General features: G+C 40.3%; 3 protein-coding genes across 12 annotated transcripts in view; 1 reads left to right on the top strand and 2 right to left on the bottom strand.

Moving 5' to 3' along the window:
- Positions 1-4,259: 4,259 nt before the first annotated feature.
- On the bottom strand, positions 4,260-15,786 carry SKA3 (spindle and kinetochore associated complex subunit 3). 3 transcript variants are annotated; one of them, XM_065678543.1, is made up of 9 exons: positions 15,490-15,786; positions 15,103-15,167; positions 14,076-14,241; positions 11,466-11,895; positions 8,433-8,530; positions 7,302-7,501; positions 6,923-7,135; positions 6,619-6,734; positions 4,260-5,745 (listed from the first exon to the last, which is right to left on the bottom strand). In XM_065678543.1, the coding sequence occupies exons 1-9, from the start codon at positions 15,590-15,592 to the stop codon at positions 5,712-5,714; spliced, it is 1,425 nt and encodes a 474-aa protein (XP_065534615.1). In that variant the 5' UTR covers positions 15,593-15,786; the 3' UTR covers positions 4,260-5,711. The 3 variants fall into 3 exon arrangements, with proteins under 3 accessions (XP_065534615.1, XP_065534616.1, XP_065534614.1); XM_065678544.1 differs by having other exon boundaries at positions 7,302-7,504; positions 15,118-15,167; positions 15,490-15,785; XM_065678542.1 differs by having other exon boundaries at positions 7,302-7,504; positions 15,490-15,784.
- Positions 15,109-17,425, top strand: MRPL57 (mitochondrial ribosomal protein L57). 3 transcript variants are annotated; one of them, XM_065678552.1, is made up of 2 exons: positions 15,109-15,842; positions 16,962-17,051. In XM_065678552.1, the coding sequence occupies exons 1-2, from the start codon at positions 15,552-15,554 to the stop codon at positions 17,040-17,042; spliced, it is 372 nt and encodes a 123-aa protein (XP_065534624.1). In that variant the 5' UTR covers positions 15,109-15,551; the 3' UTR covers positions 17,043-17,051. The 3 variants fall into 3 exon arrangements, with proteins under 3 accessions (XP_065534624.1, XP_065534625.1, XP_065534626.1); XM_065678553.1 differs by having other exon boundaries at positions 15,736-15,842; positions 16,944-17,425; XM_065678554.1 differs by lacking the exon at positions 15,109-15,842 and adding an exon at positions 15,849-16,033 and having other exon boundaries at positions 16,944-17,425.
- A 4,149-nt stretch (positions 17,426-21,574) lies between these two features.
- Positions 21,575-24,806, bottom strand: part of ZDHHC20 (zinc finger DHHC-type palmitoyltransferase 20) — a 47,001-nt gene continuing 43,769 nt past the window's right edge. For all 6 annotated transcript variants that reach the window (XM_065678551.1, XM_065678548.1, XM_065678549.1 and 3 more), the window contains one exon: positions 21,575-23,037. Coding sequence is in view for 1 of the 6 variants with exons in the window: in XM_065678549.1 (XP_065534621.1) it covers positions 23,001-23,037 (37 nt within the window). In the remaining 5 variants the exon portion in view is untranslated. The remainder of the gene's footprint in view (positions 23,038-24,806) is intronic.

Below are 24,806 nucleotides of genomic sequence, written 5' to 3'. Positions count from 1 at the left end.
GAGGGATTAAAGAAAAGGGGGGGGGGGGGGTGGGTAGTGAGTGAACAAGCTGTGTGGATCGGTTTAAACCACGACAGTTCTTTTTGGCGCCCAACGTGGGGCACTAAGGGTTGAGATAACGACAGATCTGATCCGGTCACTCGTCACAATGCTGATTTATTGGCTCTCAAAGTTGTTCCTTGTGATCTCAGAGTTTCAGAACGCTGTACGTTACTTAGAGCCAGTATTTGCTGTGGTAGTGTTTTTCAAGTGTGGGGCTTGGGCTAAGGTTCTTGTCTCATTGTACTTTGTGGTAATGACTTGTAATGCAATAGAATCATTGATCATGAAACTGATCTGGCTTATGTTCCCAGTGTGGTCACCACCTTTATACTTTGGGAGGTATATAATAAAGGTGAATTATTTTTGGCCTGGTGGGCCCATGATGCTTCAGGCCATCAGGGCAGAGACACAACATATAGATGGGCCCGTGACTGAGGGGTGGACTTAACAATGGACACTATTGCCCAGGTTATTCATGAGTGTGAAACATGTGCTGCAATTAAACCAGCCAAACAGTTAAAGCCTCTCTGGTATGGAGGACGATGGCTGAAGTACAAATATGGGGAGGCCTGGCAGATTGACTATATCACACTCCCACCAACCCGCCAAGGCAAGCGCCATGTGCTTACCATGGTGGAAGCAACCACCGGATGGCTGGAAACATACGCTGTGCCCTACGCCACTGCCCGGAACACTGTCCTGGGCCTTGAGAAACAGGTTTTGTGGCAACACGGCACCCCAGAGAGAATTGAGTCAGACAATGGGACTCATTTCTGGAATAACCTTATAGACGCTTGGGCCAAAGGGCATGGCATTGAGTGGGTAAATCACATCGCCTACCATGCACCAGCCTCTGGGAACATCGAACGGTACAATGGGCTGTTAAAAACCACACTGAGAGCAATGGGTGGGGGAACTTTCAAGCATTGGGATACGCACTTACCAAAGGCCACCTGGTTGGACAACACCAGAGGATCGGCCAACAGGGCTGGCCCAGCCCAGTCAGAACTTTTACATATTGTAGAGGGGGACAAAGTTCCTGTGGTGCACATGAAGAATTTGCTGGGGAAGACCGTCTGGGTTATTCCTGCTTCAGGTAAAGGCAACCCACTCGTGGGATTGCTTTTGCTCAGGGACCCGGATATACTTGGTGGGTAATGCGGGAAGATGGGGAAGTCCCATGTATACCTCAAGGGGATTTGATTTCAGGGGAAAACAGCCAATGAACTTAATTGTGTGCTGTTCCCTGCTGTGTAATACTTTTATAGCCCATCAACTAGAGGTCTTCAGGTCACCAGCGACTGGCCCTGCCTTCCCTCCAACCATCATCCCGACAGAGAACGAATTTTGATAGAACCAGATGAGTTCTGCAGTGAAGGAATGATCAGCATCAGCAGGCAACGATCCAACACTGCACACAGCCTCTCCTGCCCTGAAAGTCTGTTACAAGGGATGGAACCTGACATCATGGACTGAATGGACTCGACAGCATAATAGGGATTGGTCCATGCACTAAGAAATTATTTCCTTCTCTCTGTCTGTGTGTGCATGTGGATGTATATATATGTAAGAGCGATGGTATATTGAAAATGTGGGATCTGAGCATGACGTGAATGGTATGGAATAAGGGGTGGATACTGTCCTGGGTTCAGTAGTAGCAGTTTTTCTCCTCCTTAGTAGCTGGTGCAGCGCTGTGTTTTGACTTCCAGCCTGGGAACAGAGCTGATAACACCGATTGTTTTTAATTGTTGCTAAGGAATGTTTACCCTGACCAAGGACTCTGTGAGCCTCATGCTCTGCTGGGGACAAGGGGAGGCTGGGAGGAAGCAGAGACAGGACACCTGACCCAAGCTAGCCAAAGAGGTATTCCATACCACAGCACGTCATGCCCAGGGAGGTAACTGGGAGTTACCTGGAAGGGCACGGGCTCTCTCTCTGGGGGGGGTCAAACTCATTCGGCGGTGGTATCTTATTCTCTTCTCTTGTTATTTTCTCTTATCATTATTATCATTGGTGGCAGCAGCAGTGGTTTGTGTTATACCTTAGTTACTGGGCTGTTCTTATCTCAACCCCTGGGAGTTACATTCTCTCAGTTCTCCTCCCCATCCCTCTGGGAGCTGGGGGGAGGGGGGTGGGGAAAGGAAAGAAAGAGGGAGAAAAAAAAAGGTGGGTGCGGGGGTAGTGAGTGAACGAGCTGTGTGGATCGGTTTAAACCACGACACTGGTCTCCAATGACTTACAAACACATCAACAAATGCACCATGGGAGGCACTGAAAGTGATGGTTGTCATTTATCCACTCGATGACCCTCTGAGAAGTTTCATTTCACTGTGAGATCTTTATTTGTATTTAACCTCAGGCAAAATATTTCCCAGAGAAGAAAGCACTGACAGCATTAAGGGGCTTCCTTGGCAGAACAATTGAGATGCTCCTTTGACACCAAATGGGATTGTGGAGAGAAGCTTCTGTTAGCTGACACACTTGATATACTTTAAAAAAGTGAAAAAAAAATATTAAGAACTAGAGCAAATGAAGGAAAACTAAAGGCTATGCTTTTTTTGGTTGCTTCCCAGATGCCTCTAAACACTGAAGTGCAATTTTGTGCTGCATTCAATATTTCCTGACTTCAGGTTACTGCTATATGATGTGATCTGTTCTCACCCTTGCCTTATATCTGGCAGAAGCCAAGTTTGAGACTACTGTTGGGATTAATTGTCCTTTCAGTGGCTCAGCAAATGGAAGGAATCCATCACAAAACTGCACAACCAACCTAGAGTCTGTTCAACAAACCAACCCCTAGATTCTGTGCAAGAGAACTGGTGAAACAGCCTCAAGTGGAAGCATCCACCAGTTAAACTAAATTAAGCACAACACAAAACTGTACTGAGTCAATTTTGCCTGTTTTCAGGTGATGACTGTCCCTTACAGAACCAAAGTGTTTGCTCTTTGTCCAAACTGCACTTTCTGACAGGCCAGAGCTGTTACCAGACTCACCCCACAAGCCAATGTGCAACTTTGAAGCTCTTTTGCATTATTCCCACTTTGATGTGTTATATTAGTGAGCAGTGGGATAAGCCTTTCCTCAGCAGTAGTACTGGCTTAAGTGGAGTTTTATGCTCCTCCAGCCTTACTTCAGTTGTTCCAGTATTTGAACTCATGCCACACAGCCACCTGTGGCAGAGAACTGATCTGAGTAAGGAAAACAAACAAAGCAAAACACACAACTTTCCCTCCCCAGCTTAGTTTGAACACAGATCAGTTTCCAACACTGCTTATGCTTTCACTTCTGCCAACTTTTCCCTCCCCCATCCCCAATACTCAACCTACTGCTTAGGCCTTACTGAAATATAAAAGATTTTCAAAGATAAGACAAACTAAAACTAGTTTTCTTTTGCTACTCTGACTATATCCACTTCAGAGCCGTGGTCCTGCTACAAAGAATAATACAAGTACAAACAGCAATATTGCATGTATTAGGGTAATACTGCAGGCATGGAAAACAAAACTAACTAGTCAAACTTTGTATCTAATTCCAAAAAGTCTCATGCCAGCATCATGTCATAGTATCTTGAGTAAATCAGAAGATTAAGACTTCGTCATCTTGAAGATAATTTGTATCTCAAAATATTAATTGAATCCCTTCCATATTAATGAAATAGCTATGAAATGTAGCAGAAAACATTGTGGAATAGGCAAGAAAAATTATGCCAGTGGCTTATGGTGAGAACCGCAGCACTGCTGGGTACAATTCCACAGCTCCCTGATGGAGAAAAGGAAGGTGAAGTTCAAAGCTGTTTAGGGAAGTTTAGGGGAAAAAAAAACCCAAACAAAAAACCCCCACATTTAGAAGACCTTCTGGGAATTTCATTAGTTGAAGATGGTGGGGGAGGGAAACCCTGCAAGGTCCAGGACAGTAGTGCTGTTCATGTTCTGATTCATGCTAAATGGAGCCTTTCAGGATATCTGGCTGGCTTCAGGGCAAGAAAGTAGCAATGAAGTACTTAAGAGGGAGAATGCAGGCTCTGAAACCCTCCTGCTTAGTACTGGTAAATCTGTCAGGCTGAAAGATTCTTGCTCAGTAGCAGAATGCTTTGTACAGTTTTCCGACCATGAAATTCCATGACTAGCATCCAGCCCATTCAGTGGTTTTAGTCTGTGAAGATGCTGGAAGCAGGTCTGGTCTTCCCTCACTTCAGGAGTTGGGTAGAACAAGTAAGTGTTTTTATAGCAGCCATCAAATTTATTTAGTATTCAAAAATGTTGATCAAGCTCAAAGACTGACACATAATAAAACATTTTTTAAACAGAAGTTAGCACAGAAAAATGACAGCATGCTCAGGCCATACCTAGTAGAAAATCATCTTCTCCAGGAAAAAGGCACTTTATTTGCTAGGTTTTAACCAGAATAACCAACTGGAAAAATGGTTTTGGGCATCTCTAGATGTCTGCATATCCCTAGGACTTAAAAATGTGGAGCTGTATCTAGAAAGTTCAGAAAAGCATACCCTTCTCCCCATCTCCCTTATCATGTGCTGCATGCCTGCCCTCATACAAATGACAGCATTTTAGCCATCAACAGGAAGACTACATACAGCTGATAATAGCAGTCCTGGAGTCACTTAGAGGACTAGCTGACACTGAAAACAGCAAACCGGCTCCACAGAAGGATCCATAGCTGGGATTTCTTGTGGACAAAAATAAATTTTTTTTTTCTACTAGAGATTTAAGTGTTGACTACCAGATACCAAAAAAAAAGTGCCAACCAGCTCTGAGAACTTAGGCTTGGTCAGCTATTACAGGGACAGATGTAAGCAACACCACCACTTACAGAATGCACATGGCAGCAGCAGATCACCTACGTGCCTGCCAGCAAACAATCCCAGCAGCTGAAGATATATGTAACCAGTACAAATTGTGCAAGACATTTTCAAATAATTCATATTTGAACAAGAGTCACCTTGGTTGAATATGAAGTCGTGACCTTTTAGGGCTACAACGGTTATACTGTCAAAAGGAAAACATGCATAGCACCTAATACAATATCGATGTAAGAAAATTGTATTAAAGAAAGAAGCAGCAGCATAAGATAATGCCTGTCAAGTAACAGTGATGTAGGAATATGTCTTAGTATTGCAGAAATGACTAATAGCGTATAAGTACTTTAAACAATAAAGCAGGACAATTTTCCAATAAAAAAGAGCCGTTTCTGTGGAAGATATCAAGTACTGCTGAAGTACCACACACTTCAAATTCAGCCCTGAAGACATTACTGGAACAACCAGATATCCTCTTTCTGGGACAATAAACTGGACTTTCCTTTTACTGCAACCTAACTACACTTCTCTATGCCCCACAGCAAACAAATACATACAACAAACATGAGAATGAGGTGAGAAGAACTGAAACACTCCCTCAAATGTGACCCTAGTCCTCTTTGAAACATATTAAAGTACATATATGTAAAAACCTTCAATAAATTTTGCCAATAGTTTCAATAAAAAATGAAGCACAACTTGTTAGCTCAAACAAGTGTATCCATTAAAAAAAACCTTTTCCTTTATATGTCTCTTTCCTCCCACCAGTATTTTCTTCTGCTTTTTGAGCTTGTTACGATCCAGTGATAAGATTCATCAATGTGAAATAGTCTCAGCGTGGTCTTTAGCTTGATTTCAGATGTTTGGCTTGAAAAGTCCAGGATATCCTCTGCAAATATATCCAGAAAAGTTAATGAACTTCTCTCAGTCATATTTTGAATTAGCCAAAGACACAAACATTGAGAACTTTATTATCTTGATGAGGAAAAAAAAGGAAGGGTCAAGCTTTCCTCTATTTGATTACTCAAATGGATTACAGCTCCAAGCATACTGATACTTATTTTTATCTGTCTCACTGTGGGATGTGATTATTATTTGACATTATACGTGTTCCCTGTACACCTTACCTAAGTAATCTGTGCTGACCCCAAGTTTAACCGATAATCAACAAGTGTAATATACATATATTAAATCAGGAATAGCTACACTTGATCGAGTTGTCACAAATACTCTATCCAAATAAATTATTTTAAAAAGCCATTATTCCATTGTTCGAAGATTACTCATTGTAGACTAATTCATCTCACATATTGTTCATAAGGCAGCTTTGTGTTTCAAAGAACTTTGTCTTTGCCAAAATGACTGAAATTGGTCATGTCACTATATAGTTTTCTCCTGTTCCTCAGTTTTATTGCCTGAATTTACTCAGAAGAAAGAATTCACTGGTGCTTTGATTGCCATGAAGCAAAATATACCTAATGATGAAACAGTAAAACTCTACCTTAATTTTATTTTTTTTTTGAGATGGAAGGATTCAAAGGATTATAGTATTTGTCAATTACAACATTTGTTCTTTACAAAATGGCAGTCAGACACCAGGCAAAGAAAAGTTATTTAGTCACATCAATAAGAGCTATTTTTGTAGCTGAAGAGCAAGCAGCTGCATGAATTTCTACATGCATTACAGCATTTTCATAGCTTCTCCAAATTAAATTATACATAATTTAATATACATAAGCAAATTCATAAAATCTAATCATACCCGTTCTCTTTGTTGCAGTAATCTCTGACATCACTTTCATATTTGGTAGCATTTCCTGTCTCGGTCTCCATTTCTTTGGTGTTAGAGTCTAGTTTACCACTATACTTGCACAGGATCTACAGGAAACATTAAAATGGAATAAAAATAACTATTTAAGAACTCAAAACAGGATTACAATTTATGCATTGTTAGTAAGTAGCAGAGAACTCTTTGAAGAACAATATTTGATAAATTAAGTGCTTTAATTTTACTATTTTGATGCTAAAGCTATTTAGGAAAAAAAAAAAAAAGTACATCAGCTAACCTGTAGAACATCATCTGGTATCTTTGTTATTTCTGGAGGTGGAGGAGTATTGAGTAACTGGTCATAGTGGCTTATTTTGGGAGGCGAAGGGTCTCTGAAATGTTTAAGATACTCATCAGAGCTCTCAGCAAGAGATATGCTGTCTTCTTTGTGTTGTTTATCTGTTGCATCATTCTTTGTCACCAACTCAGTCTTCCCCCCCTGCTTCACCTCCTACAAAAGAGATATTAAATGCCTTCAGTTAATTTAATCAAGTATAGTATTTATTAAGTGTTCTTAAAGTTACCATTAGAAAGATCTACAATAAGAAAAAGTAGTGTTGGAAAGGAATCCTAACAAATTTGAAAAACTGTTTATGGCATAGTGTGTGAAAACGTACAGAGTTGCTATTTAAGAACTTAGCTTCCGCTTTTATCCATCTTGTTTCAAAATCTGGGCACTGTGGTGTTCCTGTATGACTGGGAAGAGGCTGTTCTTCTATCTCTGGTAACCGTGATAATACTGTACTGTTTGATCTGGCAGGGATTTTCACATCAGGAGTACAGAACACAGGCATCATAGGAGAAGCCATCCAGTTAGCTGCTGAAATTAAGGGGAGGATAATAAAAATAACATATATACACACACATATATAAATATTATCAGTTTCAGTGCCCCAGTTTAGTTCTCGAAGTCTGCTAGCTTATCATATATTTGCATGTTCTAAAACACCTGAATAATTTTAGTGAATTTTTAGTATGAGGAACCATCCAAGTTACAGAATTTCATAAAAGCTGAAAATGTAAAAAGCAGTAGTAAATCTAGTGCTACTACAGCAGATAACTGAAAAAGCTCAACCTAAATCAACATTTCTTTAGCTTCCAGTATACTCGATTACACCTATGTTTGTCTCAAGTGTTCAAAGCCAGGCTAGGCAGGGCTTCAAACAACCTGCCTAGTGGAAGGTGTCCCTGCTGGGGGTTGGAACTAGATGGTGTTTAAGGTCCCTTCCAACCCAAACCATTCCATGATTCTATTCTACGATTTTGTTTTCAAGAGAACATATTACATCTCCTCTCACAGAAGTTCTAGCACTACTCTTGAAAGATCTAAGTTACTGTCTTGATAGCCTCTTTCCAAACAGTTTCTTTCCCATCTTAAAAGAGGTCTAATAGGTATTCTCAGGAAAAAAAAACAAAAAAAAAACCCATAAGTTGGCAAACCAGTATTTTTATTTCAAATAAGGAAAAGGGGCAGTTACAAAATGATGGATCCCTCTTCATAATTCTAGATGAATTATGTAGAGTAGAAGAATTAGCTAAGATTTATACTGCAGTGAGACACTTTCCCATAGAAGCCAACAACATTCCATTTTCTTGATTTTAGTGCTCATACAATGACTGGGCCTGAACTAACCATATTTAGCAAAAACACAGTTTAAAAAGTCTACCATATGTTTACAATGCATTTACACATGTATTGTATAAAAAAAAAAGCATATGTGTATTTATTTCACACTTTTTTAACTTACCATTCTCAGGTGTCACTTTTGATTTTGACCCAGGAGTAACCATGATTTTCCTGGGTGTCATGGCTCGTACAGTCACTTCATGATCATCTTTAACCACTCTGAAAAACAAACCCCTTTATTAGCTCTCAAAAACAAAATAAAAAAATCACAACTACAGGAATACTGCCAGCCGGATCACTCTTCTAGTACGTTTGTCATCCTGCAAGTCAAAAATTTATTTCCTCAAAGATGATTTTTTCATAGATTTTTCATTTATGAGTCTACCAAACGATTGGTAGCATGCAAATGTTTAGTCCAGTCACACATTTTCAAAATCAGTAAGATTTCAATCCAAGGCAATAAAAAACCCCCAAAATTAAATAAAAAACCCAGAAGGTGTCCAGTGTAGAACTAATTTTCTTTGTCCCAGATGATCAGTTCTGTGTTAGGGGTACAGTATTTTATATTGAATTCTCTGTTGCCTACGGTAGTCCAAACAACATGAGGAAATCTTTTTGGCTCTTAACCTAGTAACGTTAGTGTGAACATTAGAAGATTTTAAATTCGATTTTAAGTTGGAGTAAGTTTACTTATGTTACTCACTAGCTGACTTGAGTGAAAAGCCAGTTAACAGTAATTCCACAAAACTGGAAACTGAAATTGTTAAGATTTTTTTTATAACCAAGATATTCTAGTGGAAGAAGGGTGTAGGCAGTTAAAGAGACAACACCAGACAAAAAGTGGAAGCTTACCTAAAATTTACACAAAAATGTATCTGTAAGAAACTGATTAAATGTGTAAAAAGGTATCTTAACTACAAGAACTAGGTTTAGAGCTCCTCTACAAAAAGCCTAAGCTTAAAAAAAGATGAAATATCTGTTTGAGGCAGTATATTTTAGATTACCACATCTCAAATTTTGAGAGGAAAGAAAAGTAGTAACTTTTCAAGTCGGTATTGTGTTGGAAATATTCTGGGTGCCTGAAATTGTATGAGTTTTAATTTTTACAATGGAGAAAAACAAGTGTAACAATAAACACTTTTCTTTGGGCACTTTCTGTTTTTCTTTCCTAACTACTTTGGGTTTCAGTTTTGTAGTGGGTGCATCGAAATATATTTTTCTTCTCACCCACTTCAAAACCGAAAACCTGAGAAACAAAGTTGGAGGAGTTGACATCTTCTAAATATTTAAGAACTTTGAGGCAAATTTTTAAAGTGGTTTTCACACATTGCACTGCTGCTGGACAGGTTTCAGCCAGGTACAACCCCTGCCTGCCACATCTTGGGTTTTGTGTTTATGTTTGCTAATTTAATATGCTAAGCCTTCTCACTAACAGATGAGAGCTTTCTGAAGGTAACAAGTTGTTGAATTGTTTCAGCGTCTATCAAACAGCAAGCTGACTCTAACATAATGCTGCAAAATAAGCAAAACAAGCCAAAATACAGTTAAACAACATTTTAACTCTACTGACTTCATGTTATGACCTCTCACGTAATTCTGAATCCATCACAATCAGTGCATGTTCTGCTGTTTTGGTGTTAATGATAATGCGTTGAAGAGCAATCAAGCTATAACTAATTCTCTAGAGAATTTGAATATTATCATTAGGAGTATGGAAGGCTGCTAGTGTGATTCTTTTTAAATTATATATAATCTCTGTGGTGGACTAATTGTTTCATTAGAAGCTACACAAACAGAACCTACATTTGTGGCTGTATCCATTGATAAATTACAGCCATGATGAAGGCTGATGATCACATTTAAAGCAGTTCTCATGAAATGGGGAAAGTGGTATAAAAATCACAAAAAGTTCCAGTTATTAAAAGAACTTCAACTGTGTGATAAGCTGGACCTATTTTTTAAATATTATTTGAGAATTAAATTTTTGAAAATTATTATATTATGTTTAATTCATATATTTTAGGATTCAGTAACAGTTTTCCTGCTATTCCAATTCAAATACTGCAGAGCTTTATAGACATTATAGTATTTACACAGCTATTTAAAAGGAAAGATCCCCAAACTATTTTAAAAGAAAATTTATCTTTTCACTTTCTCCTTTCCCCTCCGTGATCTTAAATTAAAAAACAAACAAAACAAAAAAAAAACAGTCAATCAAGAAAAAACAAACAAAAAAAAAATCAACAAACAACCAAATCCCAAACCAACACAAAAAACCCAAATCCCTCCCCCCAAAATGTAACCACTGCAGTAAACTGGATATTTGGGGAATAAAGTCACATAAGTTGGCAAATATCAGGGATTAAAAAGTTGGATTATTTCCACGAGTTATTTTGAATATGGTTCTTATTGTTTGAACAGTTCCTCCAGATACCAAGGATTTAGCTACAGAACAATGAGTTTCTTCAAAATACTCTCAGCTTTTCTAGTTGAACCTGTTGCCAGTACTAACTGTAAAAACATAACCTCACTACCTTTACATTACCTCAGGAGTATAAAAAAATTCCTCGGACTGCTCAGGTGTTCTACACCTCACTGCTGCAAATTCTTTTCTTTTAATTTTAATTAGGGCAGCGAAAATCTGCAGATGTCTTTTCATGAGCAGACTGGAGCAAGGGGAATGTGGGACTGTATAACATAGGAGATACTACATCCTTTCTACAATAAGGAATTTCATTCAATGCTTTGCAGTTTTTTTTTCCGAGTCTATACTCCTAAAGCTTTTTAAACCTTTAAATTGGCCATGTAATATCTACTGCAGACAAGACATCCTCAAATCCAAGGTTGAGGAAAGCAAAAATCACAGATACACTGTTCATTTCGCTTTGGAAAGGGATTGTATATGGAAGATTCTTATTGTGGTGCAGTCAAGGGAAGGACTATATAGGAGATGGGTTTCGTGGCAGCATTTGGCACTTCAAACGGTACACCAATAGACACATAGAGAGTTGAATAAAGAAACGGGACTAACCAACCGGTAGACCTATCACCTACTTGACAAAGAGAGGGGCAATAGCAGCAAGAAATTAATACAGCAGAAGGAGCTACAGAAAATTCAGTAGAGAAACAATCTGAAATGAAGCAGTTTACTTACTTCTTGCTTGTCTGAGCAGTTTTATGCATAAGTGACATTGTATAATCTTCATTCATACACATGGTATGCTCACTAATGCCAAAGTGTTCCAGTTTTGGTGTTACACACTCATAATCGTCCATCCTCAGCTTACATTTTGGTGTTTTGGGCAAAGTACAGTGGGTCAGTGCTTTTAGTGGAGTCCTGTTGTTTAAATTTGCTTGATGCACATTTGTTGTGTGTTGTCCTTCCACTGCACTACAAGACCTGTAGAAACTGTATTGTGAAAGACCAAAATCAGAAAGCCGGGGGTTACGCAGTGGGTCTGCGGGCACCAGTGACTTCTCAGTACCAGCAGGCAGATCAGGTGTGTCATCTATTTTGTCTTCATCAGATTTATTCTGGACAGATGCTGTTGAATCACTTTTAACTTCTCCCTCCTCCTCTTCTTCTGCTTGGGAAAAGTAATTGAAAAAATTATAATTATGTCAGAAGTTTGTTATAATAATTTATAAATTAAATTGGGACTCCTGCCCTTCCCCCAACCTCCCATATTATTTTTTTTTTGTACTCATTATTATAAAGAATAGATTCCTTCTTTCATTTTAAAGCAGTGAACCTGAAGCTACGACAGATATCAAAAGCCCATATCAGGCTAAGTAATATTTATAATATAGGTCACACATTGACTTGATCTACTCTGCTCTTGTGAGACCTCACCTGGAGTATTGTGTGCAGTTCTGGTGTCCTCAACATAAAAAGGACATGGAACTGCTGGAACAAGTCCAGAGGAGGGCCACAAGGATGATCAGGGGACTGAAGTACCTCCCGTATGAAGATAGGCTGAGGAAGTTGGGGTTGTTCAGCCTGGAGAAGAGAAGGCTGCATGGAGACCTCATAGCAGCCTTCCAGTACCTGAAGGGGGCCTATAGGGATGCTGGGGAGGGACTCTTCGACAGGGACTGTAGTGACAGGACAAGGGGTAACGGGTTAAAACTTAAACAGGGGAAGTTTAGATTGGATATAAGGAGGAAATTCTTTCCTGTTAGGGTGGTGAGGCACTGGAATTGGTTGCTCAGGGAGGTTGTGAATGCTCAATCCCTGGCAGTGTTCAAGGCCAGGTTGGATGAAGCCTTGTGTGGGATGGTTTAGTGTGAGGTGTCCCTGCCCATGGCAGGGGGGTTGGAACTAGATGATCTTGAGGTCCCTTCCAACCCTAACTATTCTATGATTCTATTGGTAAATATTATTTCTAGGAAAAATTAAATGGTAAGAATTTTGCACAAGCATATTTTTAATAGATAACCTCTCCCTGCATGGAGTGGGAGTGGGCAGCAAGTGCAAATCTTAAATATATTTATTTGCTTTTATTTCAGTGCAAGAGTGGAAATTAATAAAAAATGTGGAACATAAATGACAATAATAAAATATGTCCATAACTGAAAATGTTTTTAAAGAACAAAGGCTGCACCCAGTATTAGAGTGCTCAGTCTTCTGAAAATCAGAACTGAAAAAGGGTTATGCAGCAACTAAAAACCTCATGAAAGATGGTAGCTTTTTAGATAAGAGTCCACTGCAGAAATAAGCAAAGTGTACTGTACATTTCTGTAGCTCACAAATAATAATCTGAAACACATTTTTGAACATCTGCATAATGCAGGAAGTGTGTGGGACAGAGGCATTACCTTTTTATGTGTGTCAGTACTATGTATTCAGATACACTTAGCTTAAAAATGCATCTTAAAAAGTAAGTTAACTTACAGCTCTGTTTGGAGTCTTCTGTAAAGGCAGAGATAGGACAGGAAGGAAGGTGCTATAAAATCAGAGCATTCTGCCATATCTTTATAAAACACAGTTGAAGTTGCTTAACTTAGAGGTGAATATGGTCCACAACCACAATTTTGTTCTGTGTAATGACTGGTTAACACTTGGGGGAAGGTTAGTTAAGTTATGGCTTCTGTAAGATTGATTGAGCCCTTGATATCAAAATGGGTACCAGTGTGTATTAAGAACAGCTGTAGTGTTTTAAACTTGTCTGGCATATCTGGATTTTTCACAGAGGTTCTGTGTACCTTCTGACTTGCTTAAGGATCTCCCTTCCCCAAATGATGAAGCTACCACTGCTTGCCATGTGTCACCTGATGCTTTTATGTGCTTCTTTTGTCCCATTTGTGCTACAGAGCACATTATTTCAAGATTTTCACAATGGTGACTTAGCTTATGGAATCATCACATATGAATATGAATTAGTTAGATGTGTCTACAACAGTTTCCCATGCATGAGAAGCTGAAGCAGCAGAATTCTCCAATTTATAAAAACATGTTTGCTACCATGTTTTCTGAATATAACTACTATTGGAGGAAAAATACTCCAACAAAACAACAACCCAATCAAACCACAACACACACTAACTTAAAAGTATGCCAGGAGATCTAAATGTAAGTTTTTATGTTTGGTTTATTCCACTTGCATCAATCACAACAGAATCTTTTACTCTCTGGACATTATTATATAGCAAATAGCATAGATGAACTTGGATCTCTAATTAACAGAAATATACACAGAGCTAAAGAGAAATCTTTCATAAAATTACATTTGTCTTCACGTACTGTATTGCCACGATACATTACCTGTAGAATCTTTGACATGTGTTTCGTAGCCATTCTTCTGGAACAGCTTTCTTATTTCTTCAAGATCTGCTTCATTTCTTTTCATCAATATTTCACTTGCCTTCATAAACTTATTAATTGCTTGTTTTCTAGAGCTACTCTTTTGAAGACTGGCATTAAAAGCTTCCTTTGGGGGCAAACGGAAACATAAAATACTGTTTTTTGAATCGCCACATGGTACGTGTTTACACATGTTTTGGGAATAAGTATTCCGCTTCAATTCAGATGAAGATAAGCAGCAAATTAAGGCCTTATATATACCCAAAAATTAGGTTACAAAATATCAGGAATATATAAGGCATGAGTGTACAAAAACTTACAAAAGTTGAACTAAGATGTCAGTTCATAGTATGGCATCTACTTACTGGTAACTTTTTCAACGAAAGTATATGCTTTTACTGCATAAAATACGAGATAACAGCAATTAGTTTGGTCTCTTATTCACCATGTACAAAGAATTAGTGCATAGCACTCAAGTTTATATCCTAGATTACTTCTCAATTACTTCTACACTTGCTCATTTCTATAGCCCATTTTTCCTACTTTTTTAAAAGAAATAAAGAACATTCTTCACAAGTTCAACTGAATGGCTGAAAGTAATGAAACTTCTATGAAGACTTTCTTTATTCTAAGTGCTAATCATTGAACACAGGCATACCTCTTCTGTAGCGAGCTGCTGCTCCTAAATCCTTCTCCCCTGTACACGTCTCGGCACCCCATCATACCCTGTTACCTTTGTCCCCTGCTGATCCAAGTGTCAACAGTGACTGCAAACTAACAAACACTGCTAAATCTACTTTAAGTCACCCACAAATTTTTGGGCACTAACCTGACATCCACAGCCATTTTGAAAACAGAGGTAAATGTATAAAAAGAAGGGCCAGAACTGCTGACTACAGAAGTCTTAGATCAATAATCAAAACAGAACTGTAAGCTTACAGAACGCCCCTCCCCAGGTTTTCAAGAAGGAAGTGAGTTAAGGTGTTACCTCCAGAGAACTCACTTCACAACGGAGATCACCCAAGACTTTCGTTGGAGACACATCTTCATATTCTTAGACATGCATGTTCACATAAAAGGGTTTGGAACGGAAAAAGGAACATTAGAATTCTAGCACACAAGTACGTTCTACATCAGAATGTGATCGCCCACATTGGAGATGTTGGAGTTACATGTTAAAGCGAGCCAAGATACCCACCAGCCCACCAAAGGCGGATCTCCACACGCCCAGAGGAGCATAAAGGCACAAGGGCAGGGGCAACCCAAACCGAGGGCCCCCACGGCATACCCCCGCACGCTCAGGGCGATCCCGGCAGAGCCATCACCCCGGCGCCCGCGTGTGCCGCCCCGGACAGGAGGCGAGGCCTGCGCTTACCCACGTTCTCTCCACGTAGAGCCTGCTCCAGCTGCTTCACCTCCTTCTCGAGCCTGACGGCCATGGCGCGCAGCTTACCGAAGAAGTTCCTCGACGAGTCCATCGTCTGCGGGGACGGGGAGCGCTGCCGGGGCAGTGCCGCAGCCGCGAGCGACTGCCCGAGAGCCAGCGCGGAGGTGACCCTGCCTCAGGCGGACGGTTACCGCCCGCCGCTCGGTTCAAACCGGAGCGGAGCGCCTGCTCCATTGGCCCCGTCAGGCCCCGCCCGCCACGAGCGAGCGAGCTCTCGTGAGACCGGCAGCCCGCTGCCGCCATCTTGCTCCCCCCGCGGGCCGGGTGTGTGCGCGCCGCGGGTGAGTGCCGGCGGAGGGGAGAGGCCGGTTAACCGGAGCGCCTCGTTCGCCCCGGCCGCGGGGTGCTGCTTGGCGGGCTGGTTTCGGTTTCTCTCAGGCCGGCCTGGCCCCGAGCGGGCGCTGCCCGTGCTGTGTCCTGTCGCGCTTCGGCCGGGGTCGCTGTAGAGGCTGTAGCGGGCGCGGGCCTGAGGGTGAGCAGCCGGCGCTGCTGTGGGGACGGGAAGCTTCGCCCTGCGTTGCCGGGAGGGGGCCTAGGGCCCGCGGCAGCAAAGGCCCCGTAAAGTTCCGCGGCTCCGCTGCTAAACCGAGCAGAGAGCGGAACGTCCGCTCGCGGTTGCGCCATGGGAATGGGGTATGGCGGGGTGGCTGTTTCTGGCAGTAGTGCTGCTTCGTGCCGTGTTAAAGTGCTTGGCTTAGCTGATAAAGATACTGTGTGATGAGGGACCCAGGAGTTAGGACTAATAAACAGCATAATGAAGAGTGTGCGTATCAAATCTAAACGTGGCTTAGCCTTTCCTCCTTGTTACATCTGTGTATTTATGCTTTCTACATGCTAGTTGGTCTAATAGAGGGTACTGTTTTTCTCTACAAACCAGAGTTCCCATAGTTAAAATACAGGACTAGGTAATTGTTTACTAATAAGTTCATGGAGGGATCGTAGCTCAAAACTTAATTGTGAGGGAAAGCCAGATCTGGATCTAGAAGATAGACTTGGAAACGCTCTCTGTTTTGGTAGCATAGCTATTTGAAGGAAGAAGGGATGAAGTGAATAGTATCTGGGACTGGGTTTTTCATGGATAATTTATAGAGTACAAGCTTTAATCTCCATGATGTCAATGTAAGGATAACTGAGTGAACTATTATTTAGCTAAAGCTAAATAAAAGATGTCCTTTTCCCTTTTCTGGTCTTAAGTTTCCAATATGCATTTCCACCATTGTACTGCCTACATGGTGACATGGTTGTGAGTATCAGGTTCTGCACTTCACAACAGTCAGTTTAAAGGCAATGGAGTGTGTGCAGGGTTTTAAATTTTTCTGGTTAAATTTTTAATGTTTGTCCCTAAGGTAATGAGTATTTTATGGTTTTGTTTCTATTTTGAGGCATAATGTTTTTAACAGCGGTCTTATTCGGAAAGAGAATTCCTGGACAGCAGTGGATTGGGAAGTACAGGCGACCAAGAGTGGTTACCCTTGCAATGAAGCAAGCAATGATCCGAAGGCTGGAAATTGAAGCCGAGAATGAATACTGGCTGAGTCGACCTTACTTGACGCGAGCACAGGAGTACAAACATAACACAGAAGAGAGACGTGCAAGATGGGAGGCTTTCAAAAGCCGGATGAGAGCCAAGTTGCCTGAGCACAGATATATCAGCGATGACTTAAACCACTTAAATGTGACAAGAAAGTGGACAACTTGAATAATACAGCGTATTTGTGTTTGGCATGTATTACATGGTACCGTGGCATCTGCTGCTGTACCTATTATGGCAGTTTTGTAATTCAGTGTAATACGGGTGGATGGCAAATGAGCCTCTGCTGCGGTGTACAAAATCTTACATTAAAACGAGGCCTGTGGAACAGTGTATGTTTTCTCATTGTCCCTTCAGAAAAGACAGCTCTCCCTCCCCATGGCACTCTGCCATCTGCCTGCCTTCTGTTCTTCAGGGGCTTTGCCTAAACCAGCGTGAGTTATGAGGTGCAGTGAACTAGATTTATAGCGTCATTAATTTCCTTTCGAAGGCTTGGAGAACGTACCTGCCCTGTTGAAAGGGATTATCTGCTGGTGCTGACCAGGTGGCTCTTACTGGTTGCTCCCCTTTCTGAAGGAGTACTTCTGTATGCATCAATACATGTCCAAGGCAGCTGATGATAGTTACATACTGCTGGCTTCATCAGGCATGCAAGGACCAAGATGAACTAGAATTACAGAGAGGTGTATGAGGCTGGAACTTCTGGAATACTGTAGAACATCTAGTTTTAAATTTTCTGGAAAGAATTGTTGTATTTAAATGCCAGTGTCGTCGTCATGTCAGTGTCAACTTGGGTATTAACTGCTCTCTTAAGAGATTACTTACGATCTAAAAGGAACACAGCTGATTCTTGTTTGAGTGGCAATCTGATTTCTAAGTCATGTTTAGTGTCCTGAAGGACATAGTAAGCCACAAGCCAGAGGTTTCTTAGTTCCCCTCTCAAGACCAAGTGACCTGAAGGAGTCAGGAGTGTGTAATCTTAGGTTTGTTACAGCTGGAGTGTAAAAACCGGCATGGTTACAAAATGCTTCCCACCAGGCAGGTTTTCTCACTGGTTCAACACACATGTGCTACAGCTAAGCCATTTTCAGATTCTTTCACATACTTTTATTAAGTTGATGTTGCATTCACTGATGAATTCAAGTGTCAAGTCCATTCATGTTTTATCACATTGGAAAAGAGGCCTAAAATGGTACAACTCTTTATTTCAACATAAACTATACTTCAGAAAAGTATGAACAGGTCTGAACACTGATGTACAAAATCCTGAATGCACTTTTAGTGGCTATAAATGGCTTAAGATGACATTTATGGGAAAGTATACATATGGGGAAATTGCACAATACAATTAAAAAATAAAGGAACTTCCAGGCAAAGCAGTGTGATTTTTGTATTTAATTAATTTATAAAAGCCCCTTTTAAAAAGTTACTTCAAGTAATAAATTATAAATGGCAACGTTTTCTCTGTGCATAGGACTAGTCCTATCTGTAACATATAAAAAAATAAAATGTGCTGTTATTACATAGATCTTTTACACTTCACCTCAGATTTCAAAACGGCTCATGACAAGTTTAGGCAGCACAATTAAAAACAAGCACATGGAAGTAGAACAGTTGGGACATTGTGAGTAGTGCAAATGTTGAAGACCTTTGTTGGCAAATACAACCATAACTGCAGAGAGACCCCAGTGACATTTCACCTGTCCAGGTTAAAGAGGGGGCACGTTTCACAGCAGGGATGCTGCCTCCTTCCATGGTAGTTTGATGACTGTAAATTGATCAGAAAGGAACGCTGTCAGCTAAGCAACTTAAAGGGAAGGGAATCTGCATGTTGCTGTTAATGATTTGGTGCCAGCAAAGGTGATTCCAGCACTTCATTCTCCCAACACATCTGCCTGACTGCTGAGCACATGCTCTCTGTTTCCTAGGACAGGGTATCGGAAACACCCAAACCAAAGAAAACAATCCTGTAAACATTGTCAGACTTCACTACCTCATGGAAACAAGATTCAAGTAATTGCTGCAGGAAACATACAAACAGTCAAACACTGGTTTGAATCTGCATTAAAAATAACTACAACTTGCAGCTTCGTTACATTTCATGAGTAATGGAATTAAGAAAAATGCATATAAAAAGCTGTCTATATATACAAAATGAACTGATAGAAATGACTGTACTAAGCATGTTCAGTGTTAAATCACTTCATATGCAGCTGGCCTCTTTGGTGCCATTTAGGGCTAAAAGAGCCTCATGATGGCGCACACCTAGCTATTTGGTAGGTACTGTGAAAGACTTGATCTGCACTGAGTGAAAGCAGCAGCTGCTCAGAGCCTCAGGAAATGCATACTTGGATCCCCCAGCTGTATACAGTTTCAGACAGTGGCCTTGGAGAACTTAACGAAGCTCAAAGTTGTTTTTAATTTTTTTATTAAATATGGTCAGTCAGTGCTTCAGATCCAGGTGGGTCTGGTTAATCAGGGTCGGAATCCATGACTTGGTAAATTTGCCAGACACTAACACTGCTGTAAATGCTGGTTTTTAACTCTTGGGGCTCTGGTAAGCTAGAAGTGGGCCATGCTTCAGATCAATAGAGAACTTCTTCAAGTGCATACTGAATAGTGTTGAACATAACCAAAAACCTCCAAACACAGGAAGATTAGTTACAGTAACAGAAGAGCCACAAGAGATCAAACGAGGGAAGGAACAGTACCTGAAAAGTGCAGCCATTTAGCACCCTGGAGAACAGGGCTGGTTTCTAAGAACAGTGTACCAAAAGCAGTTTGGAACCTGCAAATTCCACACTCAAGAGACAGCTCTAACAAAGTTACTGTAATCTCAAATCACTAAAAATAGAAGTTCCCAAACGCTCTAAAATAACCATCTGAATATTTAAAGTGGAAATTTTTAATCAAAGGCTTGTGACGTATATAACCAGTGGGTGACACTGCAGGCTCGGGTGATGCTGCAGGAAGCCTGTTATGACAGAAAACAACACTTCTTCCTGCCCCGTCCCTGTCGAGTGCCTTTGGTAGAAGCAGCAATGGTGTGTGGTGTGCACTCTGAATAGATAATCCTAAGGAAAAAAACAGTTTTAAGTATTTTCCATTAATGGATCTTCTGCTTCATCTTCACAAGTACACGTTTATCATCACAAGACATTCCAGAAACCCAAAGGACAATTCACACCGAAATCTTGCCCTGAATCAGGTTTTTTTTTTTTACACTGGGAGTTCAGTAACATTCTGCATGTATGACTCGTGTGTGTATGTGGGCTTTTTTAAAAGAAAAAAGCAGTAAGAATTACTAAAGCATAGTTTCTAATTGCAGCCAATGTCAGCTATTCTGCAGTAACTACTATTTATGGCTTGCAATAGTAATTTGATGGGTCTAAAGCTTAAGGGCTGTTACTTTTAGGGGCAATCTAGGTATTTTCAAGAGTAACACAGTATGTTAAAGCACAAACCCAGCATGTACAACATGACCCAGCACCCTGAAGAGTTGGGTTTCTCAGGATCCATCTTCCTCCTGCTCTTGTTGCTGCATTCACTGCAAGTTTTCAGTGGATGGGGCAAAGGGCCCATTTCCTGGAGTACCCCCAACAGTCCCCAGCCCCTGCTAGCAGCAGTACCAAAGTTTGCTTGAGCTAAACTGCCAAGGAGCTGTTTGCCCTCCCCAACTTGGTCAGCAGGTGGTGAGCAATTACACTGTGCAGCACTTGTGGTTCTTGGGCTTTATTCCTCTCTCCCTCCTTTTCATTACAATTATTATTATGCTTTAGCTTAGTTATTAAATTGTTCTTAAACTGTTCTTAATCCAGGGGTTTTACCTTTTTCTGATTCTCCCGATCCCACCAGGAATAAGGGAAGCAAGCACGTGGCTGTGTGGTACCCAGTCGCTGTCTGGTGTTAAACAGTGACAGCATTTATGTATTATCTCAGCTGTAACACACTAATGTAGTAAAAGCCATATGATACCCTGGGTCCTCCATTAAACTTCCACCAGTGCTTGGGTCTGCAAATTTTGGTATTCAGAACAAGCTACTTAAACGTGCAGCCTTCTATCTCTGTCAATCTCTTTCAAGAAATTTTGCTAGTGCATTACTGCTGCAAGCTTATGTTCAGATGAGCATTTTCTCACTTGACACTTGAGAAGAAAAAGCCAAACCTTCCAGATTAATGTGTAGCAAATGTTTTTGTAAATTTTAAAGTTAGCAAATGCAAAATTCCTTGTACAAAGTTTGAAGAAACATTCTGCAATTTTTATAAAACATGCAAGTTTGGACCATTACTTCTATCTCAAGAACATCCAACAGTGAGCAAATCATGTTCATCAGTTCTCAAAAGTGTTCTTGTTCTAGAAGATTAATATCCAAGAAACAATTATTATTTCCAAAGAAAAAAACCTCAACTTATTTTAAACCTTACAGTACTCAATACCTTATTATCTCCATCATAAACATATTACTGGGCTACTGCCTTCAGTTTTTATTAAAAGGGCTCACATCTGTTTATTATCAGCATCAGCTGAACATCAGAAAAGTTACACTCAGGGAAGTAATACTTGTCATTTTTTCCAGGTGCAAAATTCCAACACTAACCAAAGAGGAGATAGCAGTCTTCTATAGATGAGCAAGGGGAAAACCACCCATGCTGTTTGCTGTTTGTCTTGAGCTTAGGATGGACTTCATTCCGCACACAGGAAACATTCTGCCTTTTGGGAACAGGTACATCACTGCATGAAGCACTCAATCTTTAGCAATTTTAGCATCACAAACTGGACTAGAAAGTGGCAGACTAAAGGATACAGGTTTTCAGTGTGTGAATACAGATGTATGAGCCAACACTAATTTTCTCGTAAGTACTTGATGTTTCTTTAAATGGTACTTTAGAACCAATAAAAACTTGTGCCTTTATTAAAAAAGATAAAACAAATGTATAACAGTATTCATAAACCATCAAGAGTCCCACAGAAAAAGCAGTACTCTTCCAGTTCCATTTTCTAACAACAAACAACTGCAATGAAGTTTTCCTCAGGGGTACTTTACCATTTTGTTACTGCCTTACACAGAATGCTGCAAGCATTATCAGAAAATGTAAGAACTCTTAATTCCTTTTTGGATTGGCTTTTCTTTATATGCTGATAGACACATGTTGGAAAATAATCATGTATTTCAACAAAAAACCAGGTTTGCTTCTTTAAGCTCCGTTCTTGATATGGTTAAATAAATCAAGTTAAAATGAGGAAAGGTGTCAATCATATAGCAAAAAAGCAACACCCAAGTAAAAGGCTTTTACATTGTTGGCATTGCCTTGCTCCAAAGCATAGCCAGCAGAAGGAATCCTCGGTCCCAAAAGACTTGCAGAGCTATAATCATGGGGTAGACTGGTTAACAGAAGAGGGGAGAAGAAAGACTTCATCCAGCCACTTCCCCATCCTCTGGTGTTTGAGCTACAAATAATCCCACTTCAGACTCACCATCCATGCTCTATGTTGATTTTTTTCTTTCTTTTCAGTTTTTTTTTTTCTTCTGTCTTTTTTCTTTGTTTTTGTCCCCTGGAGACCTGCTATGGGCATGACTTCTGCAGTGCCTAAGGTAAGAAGTTTGCCTCTGAGGGGGGGTAGGAGTCTCTGCAATCAACCCCCACCACTGCAACATAACAGAAATGCATAGTTCCCACTCTGGACCTTGTGCATCCAAGCAGGGCACTTCAGGATTTGGCCCTTTGGTAGCAGTATATAATTCAGTGTTGCATAAAAGCACATTAAGAATCTTAAGGCATCTGTCTTAACTTCCCTGCTCTGCAATAGTGCTTACAAGAATCCACTGTACTGTGCAGAAACTTCAGTTTGTCTCTTCCCAAAATGTCTGTGTTCCGTATTTTACTGATCAACTTCTTCCAAACAAAATTAACTAATATTCAAGCACAAGATGCGTTGCAGAAACCTAGTGAAACAAAAAAGGTAATTAATTAAATTGTACCATTAGTTTTGAAAAACAGATCAGTGTGTTACAAAAATGCAGGTATGTAACTTGATTTACAGACTGCTCATGCAGGACAGCAGGGAAGGTAGCGTCAGCTTGAAACTCCTTTCTGGGAGGTGTGGAATTTTTTGCTTTGTTTTAGTCTTGTTTTAAACCTCTTATATTTTAGAAGATTATCTGCACTGAGAACCTCAATCCATCACCACTGACCTGTGGCTGAAGTCTCTTGGATCTCTGATTGACAAGAATCGTGCATTCATTTTGAATCAAACTGACAGATAATGGGGACACAAACGCCATTTGCCTCAGTGAGGCTGGGGGACTGGCCTTCATTTGCCAATCACATTCTTTTTTCTCAAATAATCTGTGAATTTTATTCTTCAGCCATGATTCTGACTGCTGCTGCTGTGTGTTAAAAATTGAAAAATACAACTATTGTTCTGTTCCAGAGTGTACAAAAGTGCATGGAACAGATGTTGGATCTCACTGCTATTGCACAGTTGCTTACAATCGCAAGGGGACAGGAATTAACCATTTTGGCCTTCAGAAACTGCGATCAAATCCAACTGAATTCAAACCAGCTGGATCACTGTGCTACTGAGTTAATTGTTGTGTGAGATAACACCAAAATGCTTTTGCTTTGGGTGAAATTATGCACATTTATTTCTACAACTTTTAAAACTATAGCATTTTGGGTGAGAGTAACATAAAAAGTACTCAATCTTCCTTTATCAAACTTGGTCTGAGTTTAGGAAGAGAGGGAGGATAGGAAGGAAATTAATCCCGAACTATTACCAGTTAATTGTCTAGCTTAGGTCAGTCACACTCCCTTCTCTAGGTCAGTGGAAAGAAAGATTAAGACTTTCCTCTAATTCTCTACCAAAGGCTGCTGGGGATGAACAGCTCTCAGAGGATACCTATCCCTTTCTGTGGAGAGTATAAAGCCTTAGTAACCTGTTTAAAATTAGATTAATTTTTATATAGCTGGAGGTTGAATGGAGTCCCTTGCTTAGAACATGCATTTGCACATTTACATCGCGTTGAGAAAAGTTGTGAAGGGAAAACTCGTCATTGGTGGGTTCTCATGGTTGAGTAGGTTTTCCAGAAGTACCACCCACTAATCTAATTTTGGCTTTGTATGACTTTACACTGAGCGGGCTGACCAAGCATCACACCATCCCCCACAAAGACCTTTTAGACAGATTTTTTTCTTGAAAACAAACCAAAACTGTTCCCAAAACAGTGATTCTAAGTCATAGGGCTTATTAAAAAAAAAAAAAAAAGTGTGATCATAAAATGACTGAGTTCACAAAGCTCAAATACTGTGTTTTCTGTCCAAAGACAATGGCAGTTCTTTGCAAGTTCTGTCTCATCTGGAAAGGAGGGAAGGCAGGCGTGTGTGTGAACGACTCAGCCCTCAGCATCGACAGTTGCTAGTTATCCAAGTAAGATGTTTCTCCTCCAGAAAGGAAAATTTAAAGGGAGCTTATAAGCTCACCACAGTATGAACTCAATATTTAGTCACTGGAAATATACCACGGAAGTTTTCATACATGCAGCAGCACTCACTGTATTTCCTAAATGCCAAGTGCCCACAGAGCTCTTACATAAAAGATCAGTCAATTCCAAGTATGACGAAGCAGTCCCTACGCAGACACATATATTTATTTACCTATTGACCCACCTTCCTTGTGAGCGCACAGCTTCTTAAAGGTGTAAGAGCAGAGAAT

The sequence above is a fragment of the Lathamus discolor genome, chromosome 4, assembly GCF_037157495.1.
Source record: "Lathamus discolor isolate bLatDis1 chromosome 4, bLatDis1.hap1, whole genome shotgun sequence".
In the NCBI taxonomy this organism is placed as follows: Eukaryota; Metazoa; Chordata; class Aves; order Psittaciformes; family Psittacidae; genus Lathamus; species Lathamus discolor.
This window is presented reverse-complemented; position numbering and strand designations above follow the sequence as displayed.

Bases quoted from the DNA above. Each gene is read 5' to 3' on its own strand.
- SKA3 (XM_065678542.1), bottom strand. From the start codon at position 15,592: ATGGACTCGTCGAGGAACTTCTTCGGTAAGCTGCGCGCCATGGCCGTC. The intron at 15,168-15,489 runs GTAAGCGCAGGC...TGCATGTCTAAG, and splicing joins TCTACGTGGAGAGAACGTGG to AATATGAAGATGTGTCTCCA. The intron at 7,505-8,432 runs GTAAGTTAAAAA...CCTTAATTTCAG, and splicing joins AAAAGTGACACCTGAGAATG to CAGCTAACTGGATGGCTTCT.
- MRPL57 (XM_065678552.1), top strand. From the start codon at position 15,552: ATGGCGCGCAGCTTACCGAAGAAGTTCCTCGACGAGTCCATCGTCTGC. The intron at 15,843-16,961 runs GTGAGTGCCGGC...TGTTTTTAACAG, and splicing joins CGGGTGTGTGCGCGCCGCGG to CGGTCTTATTCGGAAAGAGA.